This window comes from Cervus canadensis, chromosome 2, assembly GCF_019320065.1.
Source record: "Cervus canadensis isolate Bull #8, Minnesota chromosome 2, ASM1932006v1, whole genome shotgun sequence".
NCBI lineage: Eukaryota > Metazoa > Chordata > Mammalia > Artiodactyla > Cervidae > Cervus > Cervus canadensis.
In genome coordinates, this window is record NC_057387.1 from 86,629,599 (window position 1) to 86,641,841 (window position 12,243).

Genomic DNA, 12,243 nt, shown 5'->3' on the forward strand with positions numbered 1-12,243 from the left:
CTCCTGAAGGGTGTTAATTCCATGGCTCTTCCAACCTTCCCTGAAAGGAAGCCTTCCATGGCACCAGAGAACCTTCTGCTCCATTGTAAGTAGATGTCCCTTTTCAGTGTACGTGATGTTGGTAACACACAGTACTTTGGTATCTCACAGCAAAGTACTTGAGAACCGCCCAATTTAAAGTTGTCACACAGGTTTTTCTTATACTCCTAACTTGCTGACTTTATCTATGGTGACAGTGACTCTGAGTTATGTGGTAGGTTAAAGATATATTTTTACATTATATTTACTCTATAAGATAAAGCAGCCTTCAAACAAGTTTTATTGTGTATATTTTTTTAACTTTTTTATTTTGTATTAATTTTTGATTTACAGAAAAGTTGCAATGACAGTACAGAGTTCTCTTATCCCCTTCACCCAACTTCCTCTAATGATAACATCTTCTACATAACCATAGTGAAGTGAAGTAAAGTGAAAGTCACTCAGTTGTGTCCGACTCCTTGTGACCCAATGGACTATACATCCCATGGACTTCTCCAGGCCAGAATACTAGAATGGGTAGCCTTTCCCTTCTCCAGGGGATCTTCCCAACCCAAGGATCAAACCCAGGTCTCCCACATTGCAGGCAGATTCTTTACCAGCTGAGCCACAAGGGAAGACCCATAACCATAGTAAAATGATCAAAAATGAGAAATTAATATTGGCATAATATTAACTCAACCACAGACCCTACTTGAATTTCACCATTTTAACACTAACGTTGCTTTTCTTTCCAAAATCCTGTCTAGGTTCCTACATTGCATCTAGTTGTTTTCTCCACTGTTGTGGCTGTTGTTCGCTCACTAAGTCATGTCGACTCTGTGACCCCCATGGACTGCAGGACACCAGGCTTCCCTGTCCCTTCAGTATCTCCTGGAGTTTGCCCCTTAGTTTCTCCTAAGCTGTAAGGGTTTATTGAAATATAATTAACACACAATCAACTGCACATATTAGAAGTGTACAGCTTGGTTAATCTTGACATTTGTATGGATATACACAATTGTTTCTTCCTTGGCCTACTGATGAACGTTTGGGTTGTTTCCAGTTTGGGGCTACCACACATAAAGTGGCTAGGAACATTTCTGTATAGTCTTTGTATGGTCACATGCTCTCCTCTCTCTTAGGTAACTCTCAGGAAAGGAATGGCTGGATCATGTGGTTGGTATATGGTTAACTTTTTAACTTGCCAAACTGTTCAAAAAAAAACAACTCATTTTTAAAATTTAGACTTGGGCGTGGTTTCTCCTTACTCTCTTGGGGTTATGATTTTCCTTTCATGCTGGTTGTAGGGCAAATTGAGATCTCATTTCGGGGTCTGTTCCCCCTTACACACAGTTATTCATTCTTTTATCTTCATTCTATTGTTAAGGTCAAGCAAGTGGTTAATCTTGCTCCATCATTTTTCTTTGATAATAAACTATCCCTGAGCTTAGTGGATTTTGGTGGGGGTAGCCACACTGCAAGGCATGTGGCTCTTAGTTCCCCAACCAAGGATCTAACCTGCACCCCTTGAAATGAAAACAAGGAGTCTTAACCACAGGTTCACCAGGGAAATCCCTTGCCAAACTTTCCCAAAGTGGTTTATAACACATAGTACTTTGGTATCTCATGGCAAAGTCCTTTATCAGATATATTTTCTCCCACTTTGTGGCTTGTCTTTCCATTCTCTTAATAGTGTCTTTGAAGAATAAATTTTAAAAATTTTAATGAAGTCCAATTTAACAATTTGTTCATACCGTACCAAAGTATGATCTATAAAAGAACAAATACCATTGACCCTTGAACAGTATGGGAGTTAGGGTTTCTGACCCTCTATGCAGTCAAAATGATGTGTAACTTTAGAGTCAGTCCTCTGTATCCACAGACTGTCACATAGCAGTTCACACTTAGTGAAAAAAATCCACATATAAGTGGACCCACACAGTTCAACCTTTATTGTTCAAAGATCTACTGTTAATTTATATCTAAGAAATTTCTGCCTAACCCTAAGTCCAAAAGTTTTCTTTCCATGTTTTCTTCTGGAAGTTTTGTAGTTTAGGTTTTACATTTAGGACTATGATTCATTTTGAGTTTTGTTTTTTTTTTTTCTATGCTGTGAGTCACTGATCACAATTCATTGTTTTTTACATATTGACATTTGATTGTTATAGCACCATTTGTTGAAAAAACTATTCTTTTACCACTGAATTGCTTTTGTACCTTTGTTGAGAATCAGTTGTCCGTAGATAAGTGGGTCTGCTCCTGGATTCTCCATTCTATTAATTTGTCTACCCTGATCCCATTCCACACCAGGGAGGAGTAAGGTAATGTTTGTCCTCCAGGTTTATTCATCTTCTTCAAAGTTATCTTAGCTATTTTCTGTCTATTGTTTTTCCATATAAGTTTTAGGACCAGCTTGTCAACTTAAAAAATATTACTGGGACTTTGATCAGTATTGAATTAAATCTATAGATGATTTATGGGAACCGACATCTTAAGAACAGAGTCTTTTGATCCATGATTATGGTATATCTTTCCTTTTATTTAGGTCTTCTTTAATTTCTCTCAGAAGCATTTTAAAGCTTTCACTATACAAATCTTACACATCTTTTGTCAGATTTATACCTAGGTATTTCACAGTTGTGATATTATTACATATGGCATTTTCAATTTCTATTGCTAGTGTACAGAAATTGTTGATTTGAGTATATTGATCTTATTTCCCAAAACACTGCTGACTTATTAAACCTAGTATGAACCTATCACACTACCAGCCTTTTCGAGGATTAAACAGGATTTTTTTTCAGTAGACCTGTGAGTAACAACAGCTTTACTTCTTCCAAAACAGTCATTTTGACATGAGTGAGGAAGTAACTGCTTTTCTATAAAGCACCCGTGCTCCTACGGGTATCTGAAGTATTTTTATCATTATGTGGGTTTTGTGACTGAAGCCATGAGCCTGTCTCCTTTTCCCTAAGAACAGCACACTCCTGCCATTCCACACAATCTCTCTCTGTTTGAAAACAGTGAGGGCAGAAGCTCAGGATACTGTGACCAACTTGTGCAGACCTACCACTGGGCGAGATTGGCATACCCATGAGGTCTGACTTGAGGGGTGTATCTGATTGTTCCCAATGGCTGCACGTTGCCAGGAGGTCAGCAACTTCCTCATGGCATTTGGCCCTGCCAAGCTTCCAGAAGCATCCTGGGATGGAGATGGAGTATTCCCCGGAGAGGGCATACAGCCGCTTTAGGACATATGCTACACTCTCCCAACTCCCTTTGGATTTTACTGAACAGGGAGTCAAGCATTTTGGCTTTAGAGTAGGAAGGGTTCCAAGAGGGTCAACCACATCCCACCCCTTTAGTCCATCTGCTGTCTGGCTCCCATGTTCATGTCACTGGCCGATTTGAATTCTCAGGATAATTGATCTCTGGTATCAAAAGATATCTGGCCTTGCTGTCCCAGAAAAACCATGACCTTCTGGTAGGTGTCTCCAGCAAAAGTGATCCCACCACACCTCTCCCCCCTCTCCCAGGCATTCCCATGTGTCCTTTCTCCAAGGCCCCCCCATTCCCACTCCTACCCTCCCACCCCTAGATTTGTCTTCAAGTTTCAGGTCCTCCGGTCACTGCAGGTTGTCCTTCATGGGCGGCTTTAAGGATCTGAATTATGATCCACAGTTGGCACACACTTCCCCTTAGTAAAAGGTGTGATTCTTTCCCTTTAAAAAGACACAGAGAAAGAGAAAATGAAACTGGTCCCTTGGAAGGATGTGAGCCCCCCCATCCATGGAGAGGCACCCTCAGGGGAGAAACAGGTACCCATTGGTTGTACTTCCCAGGGGAATCTACACTGGGTGAGGGGCCAAAACTGATGACCTCTAGAGTCTTCCCAACAAAACAGCCTAGTTCTAAGGACAGCCCTCTGCTATGCACCTAGTTTGGCTCATCAGACCCTCCAAACTGGTTTGTAAGAACTTCAAACACAAAATCCTAGTGCCTAAAAGATCATTCCAATAAGGGCAGTGAGGGTCAGAAAAATGACAGAATTTGCCTAAGGTTACCCTGATGCCCAGAATTCCAGCCCAGAGCCCCTGACCACAGTCTAGCATTCCTTCCATTGCTCGGATTCTTTCCTAAGAGTGGAACACGTGAAGACTCTCTGGTTCACTCTCGTAACCATCTGGAAGAAGGCATTTCATAAGAACTCCTTGCTTTGTGTGTCTAACAGTGTCTGCCGACCATTATGGCATACACGTGTGTTTGCTCGTTGTCTGTCTTCCCCACCAAGACGTAAACTTGATGAAGGCAAGACTTCGATTTCTTTATTAATATTTCTTCTGTATTGTATTGCCTACACTGTTTCAGGTGTGTCCACAAATATCTGTCAAAAGAAGGAAGGCGGGAGGGAGGGCTCAGAGGGTCAAAGAAGCCTTTACACCCATCTGGTGGGTCTCCATGCCTTCTGCTTTTCACTCCTCCCCAGCCTACTGCCCCTGGCCTGTTCAGAGCCTCAGCTCTCACCTGACACTAAGCCTCCTTGTCTCCGTCCAGCCCCATCTTGCTCCTCCACCCACAATGCCACAGAGTACCTCTTTAAGACACAAGAGCTACTTCCTGTTAAGCCCCTTTTGAATGTCCAAAAGAAAATATTTGCAAAACACATACCTGATAAAGGATGTATGCCTAGAATATATAAAGGACTTTCAAAACTTAATAGAACAAAATAAGCAACCATTTTTTAAAATGTGTAAGAGATATGGATGAAGTACGTGAAAAGATGGCCAACATCTTGTCATTAAAGAAATGCAAATTCAAGCCACAAGGAAATACCCCTATTAGGTTGTCTGGAAAATAGAAAGGCCTTATAATACCAAATGTAGGACAATTAGATCCTAAATATATTTTTGGTGAAAATACAAACTCGTATAACCATTTCAGAAAATAGTCTGGCAGCTTTTTATTAAGTTTTAGATATATTTACCAAGTGAGCTAGATAGTCTACACCAGATATTCATCAAAGAAGAATGAAAGTACATGTCTATATGAAGACCTATATGGGACTGCTTGTAGAACTTTATCCAAAATTGCCCAAACTGAGAACAACCCAAATGCCCCTCTCCTTGAAAGTGTATAAGCTGTGGTACATCCACTCAATGGACCATAAGTCAGCATTAGAAAGGAACAAACTGCTGATACAAGCAACAACATGGATGAATCTCAAGAACAATGCAAAATGAAAGATACAAAATTCTATATACAGCATGATTCCATTTATATGACATTCTGGAAAAGGCAGAACTATAGTGTTGGTAATCACATCAGTAGTTGCTCAGAGTTGGGAAAGGCACAAGGAAACTTTTGAGGGTGATGGTAATAGTCTATATCTCGCTTATTTTGATATGACTATATGCATTTGTCAAAACTCACAGAACAGGAAAAAACTTATACAGCTATATACCTAAAAAGGATGAATTTTACTGGCTGTAGGTCGTACTATTATAAATCTTTTACAGAAGTCCTTCTGTGGCTTCTCACAGGTCAAATAAAGTCAGAGCAGCTTAGCTTCAGAATCAAGGCCTTTAAGAACTGACCTAGCCAACCCCACCTGCCTTATTCTCTGCGATTGCCCTTTACACACTGCATACATCATCCAAAATGAACTGTCTAGTGTTTTCCAGACATGCCCTGAGATTTTTTGCTTCCTTTCCTTTGCTCATGCACTTCCCTCCACTCTAATTTTTTTCCTCCTCCCTGAAAGAAGTGAACCCTCGTGCAAAGAACATACCTAGGAGCCCTGGGGAAAGGGGACTCTGCACTGAACTTCCTGAGTCCCCTGTCCAAACTTCCAAATCTCCCACCAAAACAGCATGCACAGAGGCCTAGGAGGTGAAAGGGAGTGACCGGGTATGGACAGGTGGGATGAGGAAGAGAATGTGGATCATGGTGAAGGCTATTTGTTGCCTTAGCCTTCCTAGGCCCAAAGGGTCCTCCCTCCTGGTCTCATCCTCCAGAAGCCTGTAGGCTTAACAGACTTCCCCTACCGCCTGGATGTAGAAAAATCCTGGGCCCTCCTGCCTCCTCCTCCTCCTCATGCTGCCCTATAACTCTAGAGAAGGGGTTGAGTGTCCTCCCCCAGAAAGCTGGGAGCCTCTCTGGGACAGAACTGCTGTCTGGCTGATTTTATTCTGCAATGTCCTAGTAGCCAGGATACACCTGGCATTTAGTAAGTGCTCGATTAACTTTTGAAGACTGCACACACGAATGCTATTGCCCAGCAGCAACTTTAGGAAATCCCATTCTCTCTCTCTGAATTTCAGTGGTCCCAATCGAAAAATATTGAGAGTAATTCCTACCTTTTAAAGTTACTGAATGGACTTCCCTGGTCCAGTGATTAAGAATCTGCCTTGCAATGCAGGGGACATGGGTTTTATCCCTGGCCGGGGACCTAAGATCCCACATGCCAAGGAGGAACTAAGCCCAAGCACCACAGCTACAGAGTCCGTGCACAATGAAAGAATCCACATGACTGAACAAAAGATCGTCATGCTGCAACTAAGACCTGATACAGACACAGAAGTAATGAAAAAGTATTTAAAGCTACTGTGTACAGTAAATGCATATAAAATCACCTTGAATATTATAAACTCCAGTAATATAAGAATTTATTATTATTATTATTATTATTATTATAAAAATGGATTTTTATGATTTCAATTTCAGATTCCTGGACAAGGAATGGGACTTCAGTTTGAACTGTTAAAAAGTCAGTGTGCCTACTCAGGTAATTAGGAGGGTGTATTGATGTCTGCCATTCTCTTCAAATTTTATCAAACTGTAAGATAATTATGGGGAGGAACATGCAAATTTGGCCCTGGAGTGCAAAACAAAACAGGTCAAAGACTAACGGAGTTTTGCCAAGAGAACACACTGGTAATAACAAACACCCTCTTCCAACAACGCAAGAGGTGACTCTACACATGGACATCACCAGATGGTCAATACTGAAATCATATTGATTATATTCTTTGCAGCCAAAGAAGGAGAAGCTCTATACAGTCAGCAAAAACAAAACTGGGAGCTGACTGTGACTCAGCTCATGAACTCCTTATTGACAAATTCAGACTTAAATTGAAGAAAGAAAGGAAAACCACTAAACCATTCAGGTATGACCTAAATCAAACCCCTTACAATTATATAATGGAAGTGACAAATAGATTCAAGGGATTAGATATGATAGACAGAGTGCCTGAAGAACTATGGACGGAGGTTCGTGACATTGTACAGGAGGCAGTCATCAAGACCATCCCCAAGAAAAAGAAATGCAAAAAGGCAAAATGGTTGTCTGACAAGGGCTTACAAATAGCTGAGAAAAAAAGAGAAGCTAAAGGCAAAGGAGAAAAGGAAGATATACCCATATGAATGCAGAGTTCCAAAGAATAGCAAGGAGAGATGAGAAAGCCTTCCTCAGTGATCAGTGCAAAGAAATAGAGGAAGATAACAGAATGGGAAAGACTAGAAATCTCTTGAAGAAAATTAGAGATACCAAGGGAACATTTTATGTAAAGATGAGCACAATAAAGGACAGAAATGGTATGGACCTAACAGGATGAAAAGATATTAAGAAGAGGTGGCAAGAATACACAGAAGAACTATACAAAAAAGATCTTCATGACCCAGATAACCATGATGGTGTGATCACTCACCTTGAGCCAGACATCCTGAAGTGCGAAGTCAAGTGGGCCTTAGGAAGCATCACTACAAACAAAGCTAGTGGAGGTGATGGAATTCCAGTTGAGCTATTTCCAATCCTAAAAGATGATGCTGTGAAAGTGCTGCACTCAAAATGCCAGCAAATTTGGAAACTCAGCAGTGCCCACGGGACTGGAAAAGGTCAGTTTTCATTCCAATCCCAAAGAAAGGCAATGCCAAAGAATGTTCAAACTTCTGCACAATTGCACTCATCCCACACACTAGCAAAGCGATGCTCAAAATTCTCCAAGCCAAGCTTCAACAGTATGTGAACCGTGAACTTTCAGATGTTCAAGCTGGATTTAGAAAAGGCAGAGGAACCAGAGACCAAGTTGGCAACATCTGTTGGATCATCGGAAAAGCAAGAGAGTTATAGAAAAACATCTATTTCTGCTTTACTGACTACACCAAAGCCTTTGACTGTGTGGATTACAACAAACTTTCGAAAATTCTTCAAGAGATGGGAATACCAGACCACCTTACCTGCCTCTTGAGAAATCTGTATGCAGGTCAGGAAGCAACAGTTAGAACTGGACACAGAACAACAGATTGGTTCCAAATCGGACAAGGAGTATGTCAAGGCTGTATATTGTCACCCTGCTTATTTAACTTATATGCAAAGTACATCATGTGAAATGCTGGGCTGGATGAAGCACAAGCTGGAATCGAGATTGCTGGGAGAAGTATCAATGACCTCAGATATGCAGATGACACCACCCTTATGGCAGAAAGCTAAGAAGAACTAAAGAGCCTCTTGATGAAAGTGAAAGAGGAGAGTGAAAAAGTTGGCTTAAAGCTCAACATTCAGAAAACTAATATCATGGCATCCGGTCCCATCACTTCATGGCAAATAGATGGGGAAACAATGGAAACAGTGACAGACTTTTTTTTTTGGGCTCCAAAATCACAGCAGATGGTGAGTGCAGCCATGAAATTAAAAGACACTTGCTCCCCGGAAGAAAAGCTATGATCGACCTAGACAGCATATTAAAAAGCAGAGACATTACTTTACCAACAAAGGTCAGTCTAGTCAAAGCTATGGTTTTTCCAGCGGTCATGTATGGATATGAGAGTTGGACTGTGAAGAAAGCTGAGTGTCGAAAAATTGATGCTTTTGAACTGTGGTGTTGGAGAATACTCTTGAGAGTCCCTTGGACTGCAAGAAGATCCAACCAGTCCATCCTTGAATATTCACTGGAAGGACTGATGTTGAAGCTGAAACTCCAATACTTTGTCCACCTGATGCAAAGAACTGACTCCTTGGAAAAGACCCTGATGCTGGGAAAGATTGAAGGCAGGAGAAGGGAACAACAGAGGATGAGATGGATGGCATTACCAACTCAATGGGCATGAGTTTGAGTAAACTCCGGGAGTTGGTGATGGACAGGGAGACCTGGCATGCTGCAGACAGATCGACTGAACTGAACTGAAGATAATTAGAGATGGGTAGCAGGATGATAGATAATAGACAGGTGATTAATAGATGGGTAGATAGAAAGATATGTCAGAAACCAAGAAGAGTGAAACATTAATGACTAGAATCTAAGTGATGCATGTACAGGGGTACACTGTAAAATCCTTTCTATTTTGGTATATGTTTAAAAGTTTTCATAATAGAACATCAACTGAAAAACTTAGGAAAAATAAGCTTCTGATAGATTGAACTGTATGTTTCCCTGCATACAGTCATCCAGACTCTGAACTATTTCATCAGTTAATACACTGACTTGTCCTTTAACAAATATGCATTGAGCTCCTTCTATGCATGCCAGCTAGACACTGGAGATGGAGAATAGAGAAGTTCTGTTTAGTAGGGACCACAGGAATATGAATAAATAATTAAAATATGATGGGAAAATGCTCTGATCTGGGAAGGCTCGAGAGGCTGAAAATAAAGAGATGTCATCTGGAAAAATCAGGGAAGGCTTCATATTTAAGTGAAGTTGTAGAAGATTTTCCAGACAGAAACTAAGAGAAGAGTGTTTCAAGAACAGATTACAGTGTGGTGAAAGCACAGGGTGGTACACAGCGTGGCTTGGTTGGAGTGCAAAGTGGGCACGTCTATACAGCCAGAGGGTGGCCAGATGGAGTAAGGGGATGAGGTTGTAAATGCCAGGAAGGTGACTGGGGGTGGGGGGGAACTTGGTCCATTGGTTGGCCAACCACATTTTAGAAGCACCTATGGTGTGCACAGGTCTAAAAAAAGAAACACAAAAGGCTGCCTTTCCCACACAGGAGTCAAATCCCAGGCTGCCTAGCTGGAAGCCCAGAACCTGCGGTTTGGCAGGAAGAAGCAGGTGAGGCTTGGGAGTGACAGGTGAGAAAGACTGGCTGTCACTCCACATTCCAGAAGGAGATTTTACAACTCTTTCACACATATACACCCTCCCTTGCCTGGACTGAAGACAGCAAACTGTTCAAGGCCATGTTGTGTTCCTACCCAGTCTTAAGTTGCTCAGTTGTGTCCAACTCTTTGTGACCCTGTGGATTACAGCTTGCCAGGCTCCCCTGTCCATGGGATTCTCTAGCAAGGATACTGGAGTGGGTTGCCACACCCATGGCCTCTCGAAACCTGCCAAGGAGGAAAGGCTGAAGTTCAGGGTCTGACTCAGAGCCCTGGTCCCCACCCTGCCTGCTATTTGGCTGCGGGCCTCTGAGCCATTTCCATCACCTCTACCCCTCTGCACCTCATTTTCTCCCTATATGGGAAGATAGGAGGAGGGCATGGGGGTGTTAAGAGTTGTACCTGACTGCAGCAACTGAGCACGCATGCACACACACGCAGAGACAGCCCTGACAATCCCCACAGTCTGTGGACTCTGCACTTTTCCACCCGCACACACTGGATTGTGGTCACCACGCTGGAGCCAAAGGCAGGGATTAACAATAGCACATCAACACGGAGGAGTTGTGAGGGTCCAATGAGAAAGCCTGCATCCTTCCAGATCCCATTTGTTCTCTTTAATTCTTTACTTCTGCCTTAGTTTTAAATTTACTCTGATTTTTTTAAACTTCTAGAATCAAATGATTGCTTCTGTTGGTTTCAATCTTTCTTATTTAATATTAAAAGCAATTAAAACTATGAATTCTAAAACTATGAATTTTGACAATATTATATAGGTTTTGATACAGAGATTTCATTGCAATTAACTTCTAAATGAATTGTAATGTCAAACTAGATTTTCTCTTAGATTCAAGAGCTTTGAAGAAGAATTCTTACTATTTTCCAAGTACTGGGTTTTCAGTGTTATCCTTTTATTGTTAAGTCTTGATTTATTGTACTGTTTAGAAAGAGTAACCTAAAATTTTCTATGTAGGGTATTTTTAATTTAGATATTTTTAATGAGATCTTCTTAGAAGATCAACTTTTATAAATGTTCCATGAGCATCTGAAAATAATGTGGAGTAAAACATACCTATTCAAATCCTCCAAATAAATATTTATGTCCTTATCTGTCAAACTCTCAGACAGGTCTATTAAGAATTCCCATTATGATTGTGGAGGTTTGTCACTGGTATTTTGGGTGTGTGAAGGTTCATGGTGTTTATAACTGCTTTGTGGATTTTATTATTTATCTTGATAAAATATTCATCTTTGTCCCATTTAGTATTTTGCCTTAAATTCTATTTTGCTTGGTATTTGTATCACCACTTTTTCTTTTTGCTGTTTGAGAAGGAGAATTTCCTCCATCCTGGTAAATCACAGCTAGATATATTCTTATATTTCGTGTCATCTTCTCCGTTCTTGAGCTCTTATGCTAATTCATTTTTCACTTGGTTGGAGTATATCCCCAGTAATATTTTCAGAAAAGATATATTTGGTATACATCCCAAATCCCTGTGCATCTCTATTTGTACATGAATGATAGTTTGGCTACATACAGAATTCTATAGTCTCAAGTCTTTTTCACATTGTATAAACAGTGTTTTCTATCATTCATGTTTCAGAGGAGAGGCCCAAAATATGTCTGATTGCCTTTTATTGAGGTTGTAGGTTGTCTTCTTAGGTCTCATATTTGTAAGATTTTTATGTTACCTTTGAAACTCAGAAATTTCACTACATTTTTAGTGGATTGAATGCATATACTAACCCCCATCCCTCCTGAAATCTCACTAAAACAGGCGTAAAGGAATACAAATTTGAAATCATATACCCACAAGGACAAAAAGGATAGAAGCAGCAGTAAGAATATTTTGGAAGTTGAAAAGCAGATGGAAGAACAGTAACTAAGTTAGCATACTCAAGAAAGCTAAATCCCAAGGCAGCAGAAGTTAAAGCTAAGAGTTCCCTCACTCCAAATATCCAGGTACTGTCAGCGCCAGGTACCTCTGGTAGTGGGAGTGAAGGCAGAACCAAAACAGGGCTACTGATTGAAACTCGGTGTAATATCAGCTTCCCGCTCCACTCTCTGCAGCCAGAGGAGTGCTCTTAATAAATGAAGACTGCAAAATTGATTCTCTGGAGACAGAGAA

The 12,243-nt window shown here is 40.9% G+C and overlaps 1 protein-coding gene across 1 annotated transcript in view; it reads right to left on the reverse strand.

The window, feature by feature from the left end:
* Window positions 1–3,625: 3,625 nt before the first annotated feature.
* LEXM (lymphocyte expansion molecule) overlaps window positions 3,626–12,243 on the reverse strand; it is a 28,858-nt gene continuing 20,240 nt past the window's right edge. Inside the window, exon 10 of the mRNA XM_043449317.1 lies at window positions 3,626–3,740. Coding sequence (XP_043305252.1) covers window positions 3,674–3,740 — 67 coding nt within the window. The 3' untranslated portion in view covers window positions 3,626–3,673. The remainder of the gene's footprint in view (window positions 3,741–12,243) is intronic.